This window comes from Lipotes vexillifer, unplaced genomic scaffold (assembly GCF_000442215.2).
Source record: "Lipotes vexillifer unplaced genomic scaffold, Lipotes_vexillifer_v1.1 scaffold426, whole genome shotgun sequence".
Taxonomy (NCBI): Eukaryota; Metazoa; Chordata; class Mammalia; order Artiodactyla; family Lipotidae; genus Lipotes; species Lipotes vexillifer.
In genome coordinates, this window is record NW_006779491.1 from 1312690 (window position 1) to 1329901 (window position 17212).

General features: G+C 46.1%; 1 protein-coding gene across 2 annotated transcripts; it reads right to left on the reverse strand.

Annotated features, from left to right (window-relative positions):
- Positions 1-879: 879 nt before the first annotated feature.
- FUS (FUS RNA binding protein) lies at positions 880-10572 on the reverse strand. 2 transcript variants are annotated; one of them, XM_007452682.1, is made up of 15 exons: positions 10560-10572; positions 8971-8995; positions 8724-8878; positions 7824-7965; positions 7483-7661; positions 7062-7269; positions 5425-5459; positions 3893-3925; positions 3001-3104; positions 2525-2654; positions 2182-2283; positions 1926-2049; positions 1491-1591; positions 1227-1374; positions 880-919 (listed from the first exon to the last, which is right to left on the reverse strand). In XM_007452682.1, the coding sequence occupies exons 1-15, from the start codon at positions 10570-10572 to the stop codon at positions 880-882; spliced, it is 1539 nt and encodes a 512-aa protein (XP_007452744.1). The 2 variants fall into 2 exon arrangements, with proteins under 2 accessions (XP_007452744.1, XP_007452743.1); XM_007452681.1 differs by having other exon boundaries at positions 7824-7968.
- Between the last annotated feature and the right edge of the window lie 6640 nt (positions 10573-17212).

A 17212-nucleotide genomic window follows, 5' to 3' on the forward strand; every position in this document is an offset into this window, starting at 1 on the left:
ATCCTCTTAACTAGGCAAACAACGTTTGGGGTAGGAGTCTGTCCCCTTCAGAACAATGATTTCAGAACGAAATGCCAAGAAATGAAAATGAAGTGAGAAGACATGGACTCCATCCTGGGGTCGACCATTTCCTGAGAAATGAGAGCCACATCACCCATGCACTGGGCATGAAGTGAGCAAGGCCACGGAACACCTGCCATTAAGTAGGTGCTCAGTTACTCTCCTTCCTTCAAAACACCCAACTGGCTAATAACTATGTGCTCCAATCATGATCAAGCTTGAACACCACCCCCAAAGCAACCTAATTTGTTTGAGCCCCACTCAGAAAAGTGCCAGAAGAGCCAAGAGGCCTTAAAAAAAGAACAAAAGTACTATAAATAATAAACTCACTAAAACCAGCATGTGAATAAACATGGTAAAAGAAAAACTTCCAAATGGTTGGACAATTCTGGGCCAACACACCACGTTTCTCATTTACCCCTTTCATTCATCTAGTTTTTACCGTAACAGAAAAGTTTAATCTCTACTTTCAAGGATACACTTGACCTTTTCTCCCTGAAACAAGTATCAAACACTTTATTCCAGTTCCTGCTAAGCGGGAACAAACAAATTATTCCAGTTCCCACAAGGAAGGTTGATCTGAAAGAGGAAAACTCCCCACATTCTTGACCTGGACATCAACCTTCCAGGACAGTGAAGAGGGGGAAGAGGAAGAAAATTTAACTAAAATGATGGTTTTTAATGGGAACCAGAGATATGGTTACAATTACATAGTCCGACACAAAAAACCCATGGGTGATCAGGAGTTGGAAGGTTACAAAATAATGAGGGTAACACTGGGTACAGGAAGAAAGCTGCTCCAGAACTTCAGGAGCCAGGCTAATACGGCCTCTCCCTGCGATCCTGTCTGTGCTCACCCCTGCAAGAAAGAGCATCCATTAGGTCTGAGTTACCAACCTCTCCACCCACCCCACCCCAGAAATCCTATCTGTCCCTGCTACCCAACCCCAAGAACTAGCTCATATCTCCCTATAGGTATAGAGTACGTGGGAGTCTACAGATTAGCTCCCCCAGATAATCTTCCTTCCCTCCTTCCCTACCCACTATGGTTACAGTCTCAGCTTTCCAACCTAGCCCTCAAAATGAAACCACTGTCCCAAAACCTTGCAATCCCATGACCTCTGTTCAACTGTTCTACTTTCATTTCAATTTAGAGTCTTACTTACCTGGAGTCCATCTTGCCAGGGCCAAAGCCACCTCTGTCCCCACCACCCCGGCCCCCTCGGAAGCCCCCACGGTCCCCGCCTCGGCCTCGGTAGCCGCCCCGATCATAGCCTCCTCTGCCACCACGACGATCGTCTCCATAGTTACCCCCTAGGAAAAAAGAAATATGATATATCCCCATATCACATCCCCCAAATCCCTCCTACCTTCCCTCTAGCCTCCTTTTTGATCCCAATTCCTTATCACCAGCTCTGCCTCTTCCTTACCCATATGAGAGCCTCCTGGTCCCCCTCCTGGGCCATCTGGTTTAGGGGCCTTACACTGGTTGCATTCATTCCTCCAAGAGAAGTTCATGTTCTCACATGTACTGAGGAAAATAAGACAATTAGTCGGGGCCGGGGGGTGGTAAGACAAGACCTAGAGTTACGAACACTCCAGTTACCTTACGGATACGTGAGGAAAATGAGGCCTCGGAAAAGCAGAAGAGCTTGTTTCTCAGGAGCGAGCCAGACAAAAACTGCAGGTTATTGAACCCAGTCCAATACCTTTCCCACTACAGCTACCTCACCTAGGTGACTCCTGGCCAAGCCTGTTAAAGTGTACCTCTGACATCCATTAGTCGGAAAACACAAGCCCTACCATAATACCAAAGGGCACACGTGTAAGAGGGCTGAGAAGAGAATTAAAGAAGTTTCACTCACGGATTAGGACACTTCCAGTCCCCTGCTCGCTGCTGTCCTCCACCGCCACCGCCGCCGCTGGGGAATCCTCCTCGGCCACCACCGCCACTGCCACCACCTCCATAGCCTCCACGGCCCATGGGTCCTAGTGTAGACACAAGAATAGGTCTGCTCCGCTTCCAAGTTTGGTTAACCTAACCTTCTCTCCCATGCAAACCCTTACCACCCTCCCTCCCTTCTCTCCCCATCACCTCTTACGCCAGAAGTAGCTCCTCACCTCCTCGCCCTCGGCCTCCACGACCATTGCCACCACCCCGATTGAAGTCTGCTCGCCGAGTAGCAAATGAGACCTTGATAGGATTCCCAGAGAATTCTTTACCTAAAGAAATAAATGAGGTATAAAGAGACTTTTTAAGACCTGTGGGTCCAAAAACACACTTGGTACAATCAAGAGAAGACTCTGCCTTCTTGTAAATGTTTACAATCTCATGAAACATAAGAAAAAACAAGACCACGCCAAAATAGGAGTGTTGGAAGACTCACAGAAAGCCTCAAAACACAGGCCGTTTCCCAAAGCTAGTTACCCTATCCCCCACCCCTGCCAGCCTCCACATACATACCATCAAACCAGTCAATAGCTGCTTTAGCAGAAGGTGGGTCATCAAATGATACTGTTGCCTCTCCCTTCAGTTTGCCTGTTTCCCTGTCTGTGTACAGATTAATCATGGGCTGTCCTGTTTTCTTATTTGTCTGAAGAAATCAACGTAAGATAACATCAGTCTTAAAGACAGCACTATCATAACCATACCTTTCTATTTCAGATAACTTGAATTAAAGCCATCAACTATAACTGTTTCTCACTTCAATATTAAAAGATGAAAGATTATAGACTACAAATTCAAAAGTTTTAGACACTCCCTTTATCAACTGTGCCTCTTTTGTGTTAAAATGTGATTCCCTTTAGAAAATGGCAAAGGCTAATGTTCTTTCTTCAACAAATTAAGCAGGCAACCATTAAGACTTTTTTTTCCGCTAAGGTGTGAAATCCAAAAGCCTGCAACACTGATAGAAAGCACCCACTCTGGTCCACAAGTACCTTAATGATACCAATCTGCTTGAAGTAATCAGCTACAGACTCAATTGTAACATTCTCGCCCAGGCCTTGCACGAAGATGGTGTTGTTGTCGGAATTATCCTGTTCTGCTTGTCAAACACAGAAAGAAACATGAATTTGAAGAGAGGAAAGAAGCAAAGATAAAACAAGTCAGTGACTCTTAGTAACCTAACTTTAATACTTGCTATTTCGCTTTCAAAGAAAAAAAAATTCTAAAGCAAGCAATATACTTTGGTTTAGGTCAGACAAAAGAAATCCCCATCCCTTCTATTTCATTATCTGAGTACCAGTATGCCAGCCACTTCACAAATTTAAATTTAGTTTTACAACTACCCTTTGAAACATGTTGATACTCACTAAAGAAACCAGGGCTCGGGAGTTAACTGCCCAACCACACAATAAGCACACCTGTTGTTTGTCAACTAAGACCCCCAAGTTAAGAAACCTATTTTACACTAAAATCCAGTATATAATTAAAACAAAAAATACACTAAGTGCTTCCCTTTCTGTGTCTTTTTCGTTCAATAATTTGGTTACGATCCCCATTTTTAAAAGCCACTGCTTTAACTGAACCAGCAGTTCAGGATTATGGTCCACAAACATGCATCAGCATCTCCTGAAACTTGTTAGAAATGCAATTCTCAGGCTCCTCCCAGACCTACTAAATTGCTGGGAGAGGAAATCACCACATCAGGTATTTCTGATACATGGCTCATTTATGAATCACTGCTAAGTATAGCTACACCTGAACTCCCTTCCCCACATTTTCCTTCTTCTCTACCCCTGTTCTTCACATCCCTTTAAGTTTCAAAGAACATCCAGGAAAAGTCCTGATCCCACTTGAGCCATTCCTTCATGCCACCTCTGGACTTACCAGAGTCATGACGTGATCCTTGGTCCCGAGGGCCTTAAGTGACATGAAAAAAAAACAAAAAACAAAAAAACAAGGAAAGAGGAGCCGTTAGTCAACAGGCTGAGAAAGACAAGAAGAAAAATTCACACCAAATCCAAACTTTTGCAAAATATCAGGTAAGTGCTCACAGCCTCACTCCAAACCCTGTCCTGGGTTGCCTGCCCAGAGAAAAATCCTAGGCAGGTCTGGGGAAGACAGAGGCCCCCTTTCTTAAGATCTGTATGTAACCTGAGTCCCCACAGGGACAACGCCACACTTCAGAAAATGCTGCCTCCCCCAGCTCAGGCTGGGAAATGTCCTCAGCACAGACTGGGAGGGCCAGGAGGGAGACCCCTTGAAGTTAACCAACTCATAGCTTGGCCCTGTTCTCTCACCCCAGAGAGAAATGGGCTCACCACCAGCAATGTGATATGCATCCATACAGTTTCTCCAAACTTTAACACCAAAGACACTTATCCCTTGTAGAACAATTTTTAATTTCATCTTTAGAAACCATTCTTAAAACCATGTTTGTTTCCCCCAAAACCACATGAAAATAAAAATCATACATAACAGCTATTGTATTTTTTAAGCATGTCCCAGGGAACAGACCAGAAATCTTATTTCCATAATGCAGCCTCTATTTTTTTTCCAGAGACCATCTTTGACCAAAGTTTATCTGAATTCATCATAAATATTGTACCCACACTCAATGACACCTAAATCATGAACCCAAGCCTTTGGCTTTAAATGTTGAGACAAATCAAGAAACCTTTTGTTAGTTAACCAAACCAGAAAAGTTCCAGCTTACTGGGAGACTTCTCAAATTTGCCATTTTTCCATGAATTCAGCTTGTGCTGTTTAAGACCTGGTTATTTCCCATGAGCCACACATACTCCCAACCTTCCTTGGAAGTAGTCCACACCTTCCTTCCCAGAGCTAGTTTCTATTTGCCCATCTGAATTGAGTTTAAATGCGTGTATGTAGAATCGCATTGACACCATTCAGTATTTAATATATAAATATATACCAACTTCACCATCCTCAGGGCAGGGCAAAAGTTCACATCCCTCGTCCAGAATTAAAACATTTGGAGATTGTTACACACACACACACACACACACACACACACACACACTAACCTCGGACACACTGATCAAAAGGATCCTAAAGCCAAGTCGGCCCCACGTGTTCCAGCACACTCTCCAGCTTCTCATTACAGTGCTCACTAAGTGCCGGGTATGGCAACACTCCTGTCAGAGGCCTACTTAAACACCTCTTATTTAACCTGGGTCAAACCGAATTGGTACCAGATGCCTGCTGAGTCTTACCCCTGCCTGCCTCCAGGTTAGCACACATCTGGCAGCAGGTGGCATTCTACCCCACCCCTTTCTGGAGGTGGTTCTGGACACTCCAAAACCTTTGACACTTAAAACACGCTAAGACATCTGCAAATGAACAATCAGACAAAGCATTGCTGGGAGTTGGGAATTTTGGAAACTCTGTTCACTTACCACCAAATTTATTGAAGCCACCACGGTCACTTCCGCTGGAGAAGACAAGTTAGAAGAAAGGACATGAAGCTTCCAACGGCTACAAAAGGGCGGTTTTTGATTTTGTTCAACATTCCCCAAACATGGGTAGGTGTTTTGGGAAAATGATAATACAAATGGCTACTAATATACATTCCCCTTCCTGACCACCCCTTGTCTGACCTTTGAGCATGTCACACACACGTGTGCAATTTCTCAGACACAATTTTTAAGGATTTTGCTTTAAAAGGTTATATATCTATTTCCTCTGGAAAAAAAAAAAGACCCATTTTCCTTGGTCGTTCTTCCGATGTAGCAGATGTTTTTTCCTCTTGACGCGAGTGGATGACAACCCAGTAGTTGGTTTAAAAACCCTACCCCCGATTTACCCAGAAGACATTTCACACCAGGCTGGGGTAGCCCTGAACACATTTTTGTGGTTTTTTGCTTTGAAAGCAGCAAGCAGACCCAACCCCGTTCCATAAAAAGTCAAAACCAAAGGCAATTTTCCCTTAAAGCGAGACAAACTTAGCTAAGCCCTACCCTAACTACTGAGCTGTTTTTGATCTCTCCCCACCCCCGGGGTCACCCCTTCTAACACTGTGAGAAGAGCGGAGTATTTTGCAATGTCACCTTTCATACCTGTGGCACATAAAATGCAGAGCAAGTTAACAGTCACATTAACAGTTGTTTTTCTTTTTAAAGTTTTGCATTAAACACACGCACACAACAGAGTTTTCCTTATTTTGTACGGTTTTTGAGATTGCCCCCACCCACCTCTGAATACTTACCATACACAAACTCTTTTTAAAAAACCTACTTTTTCCCAAAAAGGAGTAACACACTGACATTCCTCCCCTCTCAAGGGAGACAGAGTAGGGTCCTTCAAATCATATTTACCAACAGATTTGACAAATGCTTTAACATCAAATCTAAGGTTTTACTTCAACTTCAGCGGGAAGGGGAGGAAAGAAGGTCCAGTTGGACAAGTAACCAGAGGAAGGGGGACAGTGGAGCAAATAGGTGGAATACCACTGTCAAGCGTACTGTATTTTGTCCAAAAGGTCTGCACACTTCAGACAGCCCCATGAACCAAGTCACACACAAAATCATTACTGTCAAGTCAAATGAGTGCTCGTGGATTCAAATGACTACAGAATACAGAAAGAGAGAGTAGCCAATTCCTGGAAGCTCAAGTCAGGTTAACCATTTACAACTTCCTCAGAGAATACATGGGAATACAAGTAACAAGTTTCCCTATTACCAGGAGTGGGATCATCGGTTTCCCTTGCAGAGAAAGAAGCCTTTACTTCCATTTTTCTTGCCTAGGATATCAATGACTCCAATCCATATACACCCATGTTTCTTTTTCTTCAGAAATAAAAGTGTCAGTACTCAAATCTCTATACAGAGGTGTGGGTAGAAGTTCAGGTTCCCAAGTTCTCACAAATATAAAATGGGGATTTATGAAGAAGAAACAGTCAATGCTCCTAAATCAAAGCCCTCACAAATCCCTAGAATAAGACTAACCATGCACTAAGGGACTAGGCTTCAAGGGAGATTCATGCAACCCTGCACACTGCTCACTGATGTTACTCCCTGGCTCACAAGACACCTACCCCATGCCGCCTCTGCCTCCACGGCCGCCTCCACGACCTCTGGGTTCATAGCCACCACTGCTGCGGCTGTAACCACCGCCACCGCCCCGGCCACGGCCCCCACGATCCTGCTGGCCTCCCCCGTAGCCGCCGCCACCACTCTGGTCCTGATTGCCATAACCGCCGCCACCACTACTACTCATGGAGGACTGATCTTGGCCATAGTTACCTGTCAGGAAAGAAAGGATGCCTTTAAAAAACACAAAACAGACTGCAAGGTGGCATAAAGCAGTTCAACTGCGCCAGGTGATAAATAATAAAAATTAAAATGAAGCTAGGAAACAAAAGCGCAACATTTTTAAGAACACTTTTGGGGAACAGGTCGAGCGGGATACAATTCCTTACAAAAAGCAGGTATGAGACAAAGCTGAAGACATCTCACCTCCACCACCTCCACCTCCACTGCTGCTGTTGTACTGGTTCTGCTGCCCATAGCCCTGAGGGGGATTATAGCTTTGCTGCTGTCCATAGTTTTGCTGCTGTCCACCATAGCCAGACTGCTGGCCATAGCCCCCACTCTGGGGCTGCCCATAGCCGCTGCTCTGAGAACTGCTACTGTAACTAGGGAAAAGGAAAAAGCTGAATCATAATGCCAGCATGTCCAAAACCTTCTTTCACTTTCAGTACACCCCATTCTCTGTACCCAACAGAGGCCACCCCTGTTAGTCCTCATGCTCACTCATGCACCCCTAATCTTTCAGTCCTCTCCCCACAACTCCTTACCTTCCCGAGGTGCTGCTAGGAGCTGGCTGCTGGCCATAGCCAGGGTATGAGGACTGCTGCCCGTAAGACGACTGAGAACTTTGGCTACCGCCATAGCCACCAGTTGAGCCATATCCCTGGGGAGTTGACTGTGTGCCATAGCCTGCTACAAGAAAAAGAAAAAGGAAATCACAAAAACTATGATGAAAGAGAAAAAGCAGGGAATGGGTTGAAGAAAACATTATATACCACCTAATGCTTCCCATACTTGAAAAGTCAGCCTCTTAGAAGATGCTTGGAAATCTTGCAACTCACAGTCAGAGACTACCCTTCTTTTACCTTAAAGCTTAATATTCCAACTTCTACCAACTTCAGAGTTCCAACCTCATCCCACCCACACCAAAGCCAGCCTCCAGGACCACCACTAATCACAGCCCAAGAGATCCCTATTAATTAACAGCATTTTAACCTGCCCCTTACATGTGCAGTACAAATAAGACAGCCCTATATTATTTACACTTCAGGACCTCAGGGCAAATTCCACTTCCTGGTGTATCATGTGATATACAGCAGTCTGACTTCAAACATCTTCAAGGAAGTCATTTTCTCCCTTTAAGTATCTAAAAGTTTTCTCCCTTTAGGCAATACTTCCCCCCCTCCCCGCCCTCCCATTTCACTTTCATTCTTAGGGGAAATGGGGAAAAGTGCAACATAAATAGAAAAGTAAAATCTCAAAGAAAATAATAGGAAACAATTACAAACCAATTAAGTATTTTTGTTTGAAAGGACTCAAAGAGCAAAAGTGCTTTAAGGGTCACAGACTGGTTAAAGCAAACATTTCAGCACTGCTTAGGTTTAAAAAAAGAAGCAACATTCAGAAACAGCAGGAAGAGGTGGGGTGACCCACTAAAAGAGACTCACTGTTCTGGGTCTGTCCGTAAGAACTACCATAGCTGCTCTGGCCATAGCCTGAAGCGTCTGCTGACTGGCCGTAGCCACTGTAACTCTGCTGTCCATAGGGCTGATTGCTCTGCTGGGAGTAGCCCTGCCCAGGCTGGGTTGGGTAGGCCCCGTAACTGGAGAAAAAGACAAACCGTGCCCTCAGAAAAAAATCACCTTAGCCACCCTTGCCCTTTACAAACTCTGGAAGCCCAGAAATGACACTTACCTTTGGGTTGCTTGTTGAGTATAGTCTGAAAAACAAAAACACAATTATATTACCTTCAACCATCCCTAAGAGTAGACTAGAGCGAAAAGTCTTAACTCAAGCCAGCTTTGGGGCCCCCAGAGAGGAAAGTCAACGAGGCATAAATTCCCACATGAAACCCTAGTTGAGAGGAGCAATCTGGCAGACCGTAGTCAAGTTTTCTTACAATAAAAAAAAGCAAAAAAACAACGAATTTCTACAGAGACCAAGAAGCCTTAAGTACTGGAAAAAGCAAGAGCCTTGGTGAACAGCTACAATTTTCTGCAACTTCAAGCGATGTCAGGAACTGCACAAATTTACACACATTTCCTTCTCACACCCGCTGAAAGACAAAGATATCACCAAAAGTCAAGCTAAAGTCACACAGCTGCTTCAGCAGAACAGGTTTTAATTCAAGCCAGAGGCAGAATTGTTCGGAACGTAGCCTCCACTTTCTCAATCCGAAAAACAAGCATGTCTCCAAAAAGGCCGCTCTTCACCCTTTGCCCAATCTTGGAGACCGGAAACGGAGGCTTAACGCAAAGCTAGCTAACCAAGAAGAGCGCTCTTTGATCCCATACAAGAGATCACCATCAAAGAGCGGTCGCCTCGGGAGGCAAGTCGACTGGTACTCAAGTCCCCAGCCCTGTGGCTCCCCACGAATGCGTTTTCTTATCTCCTCCTTGCCTGCCTCGGGACTGTGGGGAGACTCGGCGAACCGAAGAAAGAGAAAGCGCTTTTAAAACGCCACATGTTAGACGCACTGGCCAGATCCACTCGTCCCGCCGGTACAGGAAACGAGGCGCTTCCTCCCGCAGAAAAGGGCAAAAGGACCGGGAGAAGGTGTGGCCTCGGGCGGCCGTTCCTTTCAGTTCCCACCTCCGAGAGAGGAAATTTAGGCGGGAAAAACCTCGAGCCGGGTCCCCAAGTCCGTTCGACCACCCCCAGCCGTTAAGCGCGCCCAAGCCTCCGCCTCCGCCCCCGCCCGCGTGGCAAGTGAGGCGGGAACGAGGCGGGAACGAGGCGGTCCCGCCCCTTCCCGAGGGACCCCGGGGGCGAGGCCCAAACCGGACGCGCGCCGCGGAGCCTCCAGCGAAGGGTCTCGCGACAAAAAGCAGGGCCGACACGAGGCGGGAGGGGGGGGGGTCGCGCAGCCAGAAAGAGGGGGGGGGCCAGCAGAGCGCGTGCGCGCTCCGAATGCCCGGATGCAGCACTGCGACAAAGCGGGCCCGAGCGCGAGGCTCGGGATGAGAAAGAGAAAAGGCTACCGGGGCCGGGCATTTCCATCCAGCCTCACGTTTCCAATTACCAAGAAGTGTCCCTCCCAACCCTCACCTCAAGGAAAGGGGCTGCGAAGGGAAGACCTCCCGCCCCGCGCCAGGCGCCAGAAGAGCGAAACAAGATGGCGACATCGGCCTCCCCCTTCCACCCCTCTCCGCTGCTTCCCGCCAGTGCTGCGAGAAGACCCTACATGCGATCGCCGCCCAGGTCCCACCGAAAAACAAAAGCCCGACTGGAAGGTAACAAGGCCCGGGGCCGGCGCGCCACCGCCGCCTCGCGCCCTTACATACCGTTTGAGGCCATGTCCGCGCACGCGCGCACAGGCCGACAGTCAGCAAGACTCCAACACCACAGCACCGACGCCTCGAGGACTGAGCAACCCCGCCTCCTGCGTCGAGGTTTATGTACGCCTCCCCGCCTACGCACGCCGGGGGAACGCACCAACTGCGGAAAGGAAAGGGGGAATCGTGGCCGACTCCTGCCACTCTTCAGGGAGTATAGAGGACCGTAGCAGGCAGAAAGGAAGCGTATTAACTAAGAACCGTGCAAATAACACATATAATCCTCTTTTTCTGACAAAGAAATTATATTTGCTTTTCAGGACTAAGCCCACGATTCACCCCCACCCCTATAATGACATAATGGTACAGCCCGATTACCCTCTGGGGGCGGGGCGAGGGGCCCAGGGCGGTTGCGGGCGGAACTGTAGTCAAAGCTGGGAGCCGAGGGGCGGGAACCGAAATTCCTCAGGCTGGCCCCTTTCACTGGGCCTCACTTTCGCTCAGGATGGAGAGCTCCTGCGCTCCATTCCCCTTAACACTGCATCAAATGCATCCTCCCTCTGGCGCCAGCCTCCCTCTCTGGCTCTAGTGTTCCTCCACCGACAACACACACCGACCCTCTCCCTGCGTCTAGGTATTCTCTCATCGTCTTTCAGGCTTGCGTCTGCTGAAGTCCTTACCAGGGTTTGTAGATTGTGACGCTTGCCATGAAAGAAAACATGGAGTTTATCCCGGACCCTTGGGTCCTAGTCTGGTCAAGCACTGATCGCCCACCCACACCCTTACGGCTTGGCCCGCGAGTAGCTTGGCTTGACTAGCTCTTGGACTGGAAAGCCCAAACCCTCCGGATCTCAAAGAGCACTGAGATTAGATCAGGGATTTCCCAGCCTTTTTACTGATAAAGGGCTACTCTTTATTCTCCTGAAACCCTACCGAGGAACCAATGTGGAGATCCAATAATAACTGATATTTGTATAGAGCTGAAGTGGTTTCAAAATGCACAATTAATTGCTTTCCCATTACAGTCTTATGAAGAAAGTAAAGCTATCTCCATTTTACAGGTAAGAAAAATGAGACTCAGGCTGAGTGCAATCCATAATTATAGAACAGCTAAGGGTCAGGGGTCCTGATTTGAATCCAGGTCTGTGTGGCTGCAAAACACTCCTTATGTTGGTTATGCGAACACTTTGAAGTGTTCTGAAGCCTTATTCACTCCCTATAAGAGCAAGGACAAAAAGTGAAATTAACTTGCAACTTGCACTCTAATCAGCCTTGCCTAGAGAAGGAAATTTGAAAGTATCGAATAAAACAAGACAAAGGAGGTTGGTTATTCCTGGTACATGTGCCATGCAGATTTTCCTTCCCAGCTTACCTGTGATGTGGGTTCCAGAACTTCCTCTGTAGGTTAGACACGTTTTCCTAGAGAAATAATTGTGGGCTATGCCCACAAACTTCTACTGAATTCCTGACTTAGGCCCTAATGGCCCTTGAACACCCTGTCACCCACCCCACCCCCACTGGGAGGGCAGTGTGACCCTGGAGTGAGGGCAAACAGAGGGAAGTCCATCACTCATTCATTCATTGATTCTACAAATATTTATTAAGTACCTACAGTGTTCCAGGGACTGTCCAGGGTACTGAGGACGCATTAGTGTACAAAATAGATGAAGCAATTTAATAAAAAAGCTAATATATAATAATAATATTTATATATAACATATTTATAATAACAACACTTTGATAAGGCTTACTAAGTTTCAGGCAGTGTTCTGAGTGCTGTAAGTATAGCTTGTTTAATCTTATTCTTCACAATAAAATGTTGACATGAGGATTACATTTTACAGATGAACAAAAAGGCATGGAAAGGTAAAAAGCTGTGCCCAGGGCTACACAGAAAGTGGCAAAGCCAGGTTTCCAACCCAGGCAGCCTGGCTCAGAGTTCTTGCCCTTAACCCCTGTGCTTCAGCAAACATCGCTTGAGCACTGCATAATATGTACCAAGCCTGGGGCAGACCTAGAGAGAAGAGGATAAAAAAATCCAGTCCCTGAGCCACAAGGCCTTATAGCCAGTGGGAAAGATGTGGGTGAGACCCACACACCCCACAAACCCCAAAGTGTATTTGAATCAAATGTGGTAAGTGCTGTAACATGGAATCAAGGACTGTGGAAACTCTTGTGGGAGAGCAAGTCATCCATCAGGTAGACAACCACAGAAGAGGAAAAAGAGGTGGTGACATTGAAGCCAGGCCTTACAGGATAAGTAGGAGTTCACCAAGCAGCAGAGGATATGGTGTAACAGGCAGATGGAATGGCAAAGTCAAAGGCGTGGGTGGGGAAGGGCACTCATGCAGCAGCGTGGCAGGGAGTAATAGGCTCAGACTGTGACTTGTGAAAGGCTACCTCAAGTGACTGTTTCTCCAGGCTTATCTCTCTCAGTGAACCTCTCCTGACTCACAAAACACGGGGGCCTCTCACTCCTTAAAAGTCTCCTTACTTGGCATCCCTGCTCCGGGCCCTCCCCCCTTTCCCACTGTCCATTTAGCTCCTTCCCTGCATTCTCCTCCTCTGCTCGCCCTGCAGATAGCAGTGCTCTCCAGAGTTCTGTCTTCAGCCTCCTTTTCTTCTTCCTCGAGACTCAAAAGCCCCAACTGCATCCAGGTGTGAAACACAGCCCGCAGACAGGTTGTCTGTAGCCTACATGTTGGTTTTAATTTTTTTAACCATTTGTCAACACTAAAAATAGAGAAAAATCCAAACTTCTGGCTTTTCTTGAAAACTGGAGGCTCTGGCCATCCAGGGCCCACTTTCCTGCAGGGCAAGGGTCAGCTGGGACAAGAAGCTGCTGGGACATGTGCTTGCAACTGACCAGAGTCTCCATTACTTCCTAGTATTCCTAACATGGAAGCCAGAGTCGATTGCCATTTATATCAGGTGTTTAACACCTGATAGAGTGGAATTAAAAGCAAGGGAAAATATTTCTTCCCTTCAAACGTAAGAAACCAAAGCAGGTCCTGGTTTTCAGGCCTCTCCGTGGCCCTTGGAGGCAGTTGAGTTTGTGATTAGTTCCAGATGAGAGGTTCTTAACCTCTTTTTGTGCCAGAGTCTAGTGAATTCTGTGGATCCCTTCTTAGAATATTTTTAAATGCATAAAACAAACATTGTAAGAATACAAAGGAAACCAATTAAATGAAAACAGAGTTATCAAAATATTTCTTAAAAATATCTTCTTGATCAAATATACAGACCTGATAGCATAATATCTGAATTTTGAAGTAGAATGGAATGTAAAAAATGTTTTAAGTTTCCTGCAACAGCTACAATGTGATATGAAAATTTCTGAGATTTCTGTTGGTGTCAAAGACCCAGACACTGCTGTGGTTTGTTGCCTATAGACAACAGCCTATTGAGAAAAATGCCAAATGTCAATTGGAGGTTAGTAAAAATTTAAATGTACTCTTTCCTGTCCAAATCTGTGACCCCCCTGATGCTATTCTCAGACCCCTAGCAAAGACTCCAAGTTAAAAATTGGCTCTGGAGAACCTCATCCACATCATGCCTTCAGCTCCCTGATGTGTAGGTCCAGCCATGATGCTCCTGAGTTCCACACCTGTCTCTTGATCATCTCCAGCCCAGCTTTGTCCAGCAGATGCATCACGCAGGATTGGAGGCAGCAGTCATTTGTGGTACATTCAGCTGTTCTGGCCAGCATAGCAGCCCAAGCCTTTGGTCCTTCAGGGGTAGCTCTTGTGCAGGTTATAACATCCTTAGTATCACTAATGTCAACGGCATGAGGCAACAGCACTGGAATTTCCACTAGAAATTTTCTGTCGTGTCGTTGGAACCTCAGCCTGGTATCTATTACTGGCTGGGAAGCATCCAAACTTGACTCTTAACCTTCTCAAAAACTTAGTCACTGCCTTATAATCTCTTTCTGCTTAAACTAAAATAGATTATATCATCTGCAACTGAGAACTCCACTTTATACCATTGTCATTGCAGCACTGTCTATATATCAAAATATTAGAAACCACCTAAGTGCCTATCAATAGGGGATCTGGTTAACTGAGTTATTATACAGCAAAATTTCTCGGTCTCAACACTATTGGCATTTTAGGCCAGATAATTCTTTGCTGTGGGGGACTGTTCTGTGTATTATAGGATATTTAGCAGCATTCCTGGCCTCTACCCATATTGGATGTTTGTAACCACCCCCAGTTGTGATAACCAAAGTTGTCTCCTGGCTGGAGGGGGAGGGGGTACAGAGTCACCCAAGATTGAGAACCACTGTGATACAGCTATACCATGAGATTAAGAAAATTGGATAGATCTAAGTGTACAGACACCATGAGATTTTTTTTTTATGAGGTGGATCTAAATGCACAGATATAAAGACTAACCTCTATTATTAATGGGAGGAAAGAGCAAGGTACTGGACAATATGTGTGTAATATGCTATTATTTAGGTTTTAAAGTGAGGGGGGAGGGCTTCCCTGGTGGCGCAGTGGTTGAGAGTCCGCCTGCCGATGCAGGGGACGTGGGTTTGTGCCCTGGTCCAGGAAGATCCCACATGCCGTGGAGCGGCTGGACCCGTGAGCCATGGCCACTGAGCCTGCGCGTCCGGAGCCTGTGCTCCGTAACGGGAGAGGCCACAGCAGTGAGAGGCCCGCGTACCGCAAAAAAAACCAACCAAACAAACAAACAAATAAAGTGAGGGGGGAGTTACTTATATATATACATATATATGTTTGTTTATGCATAAAATATCTCTGGAAGAAGAAAAAACCTAGTAACATGGTTATTTCTGAGGAAGGAATCTGAGAAACTTGGGATTGAGTGTATGAAGGAAACTCACTTTTCCCTGGATCCTCCTTTATATTTGAATTTTTTACGATAAATGTATATTGACCAAAAAGAAATTGACTCTTACAGAGTGCCATAGCAGTAGGTGGTAAGAGGATGTTGTAGGGTGGGACCAAAGAAGCTTGATTAGTTTTGCAGTGAGCAGTGGAATGGATCAGCCTTCCCTATAATAGACGTGATGACTTTGCAGCTGGGAGTCTACAAGACGAACAAGGCAACTGTCAGCCCAAGAATGGCATGAACCGAGGAAGGAGGAGGAGCCAGCTTGACCGAGGGCCTGTCCTCCAGACACCGTGGCTGGGTCCCTGCCTACAGGGCTCATGGGGAAGAGCAGGCAACATCCCTCTTCTCAGGAACTTTGAGAGGGATGGAGTGGAGCTTTGGGCCAGACCTGGGCACTTAGCCTGCAGTGTGTCTTTGTGTGACTTGGGAAGGCATCCCTTCCTCCAGGCCAATACGGCCCAAGCAGTGCCCAAGGCTTAGCGAATAGAGCAGGAGCTGAGTTTCACTCAGCCCCAATTTGCCTCTTGGAGACGAGTTTTCTGCGGGACAAAACCCATAGCAACCTAAGCAGAGGCCCTGAGGTGTAAGACAACTCTGCTACTTCCTATAAGTCAAAATAAGAATAAAAGAAAGCGACCTTGTAGGTCTAAGGTGAATATCAAACGATATTTCCATCTGCAAATCACCTGTAACTGGGCCTGGAACATAACTGCATGAATAAATGTCCTTTTCTCTCTCACCCGTCCTTCAAGATGCACAGCTTCAAGTAAGAAATAATTGCTTTATTATTTCCTTGGGCAGTGCCCAGGACAGGAAGTGCCGCTGGCTGTGGGGGCTGGTGGTTAACTCAGTTTCTGTGTCTCTGTGGGAAGTTGTCATGATAAACGGAACTGGGAAAGTAAATACTGGGCAGCTCACTGGGCTGTGCTAAGAGAAAACCTGCTTGGACTGGCTAGAAAAGGGCCACACAGTTCACTGGGTCTGAGCAAAATGGCAGAAAGCCTCCTAGGAGGCAGAGCCAGGAGACAGGAAGGACACGGGGCGAGGAATTTGGTGGTCATGGTGACACCAAAGGGCACAACTGTCCTGTCAAAATGGCACATCCATTTCCAAATGGGTTAGAGGTCCCAGGGGAACAAACTGGCCAGCCCCAAATACTGGTACCCGGTTCATGAAAATGGAACATGAAAGGCTCTGGTGGCATTTCCGCATCATTGCCTGTCAGGGAGGGTCTCTCGCTCTACAGACAAAGGAAAAAGGAGGAGGGCTGAGGAAAGGTAGCAATACAGGGGCTTCCTGAGAAATAAGCAAAAAATCTGAAAAAACTTTATGCTTGAGTTGTTTATGCAAAGACCTGAACATTCCAAATATATTTTGTTCAAATTCATTTGCATATTTCCACAGGAAGATACAAGTAAGAGAAAAGTTCTCCTTACTTTCTTTGTGGGGCGCCTAAAATGAAAACTACACATATAAAATATTGTTTCTAATGAATGTCCAAAGGAACTATCTAGAGTCTTAAGATCCACTTACATAGTTTTAATTTTTGTAGGCCACATTTTAAGAAGTAAAGCGAATCAGTGAGCTATTTTACACTATTATTTTTTCAAGCTATGTCTTCACATCTAGTGGGTCAACAAGATGAGCCTAGCCAAACTGCAATGAATTATGTTTTCAACTAAACAGGTTTTGAGGGCTTTTTTTCTTTTTAAGAATTTTGCCCTAAGGCTCCTGCCTCTTAGCTGATTAGAAACCAGAGAACTTAGCAACTCCTCTTTTTTTTTTTTTTTTTTTTTTGC

What these genes read in the sequence shown, in the direction of transcription:
- FUS (XM_007452681.1), bottom strand. An exon ending in CCTAGCAGCACCTCGGGAAG is followed by an intron (nt 7,662 to 7,823) that starts GTAAGGAGTTGT and finishes CCTTTTCCCTAG; the next exon opens with TTACAGTAGCAGTTCTCAGA. An exon ending in GACTGGAAGTGTCCTAATCC is followed by an intron (nt 1,592 to 1,925) that starts GTGAGTGAAACT and finishes TATTTTCCTCAG; the next exon opens with TACATGTGAGAACATGAACT.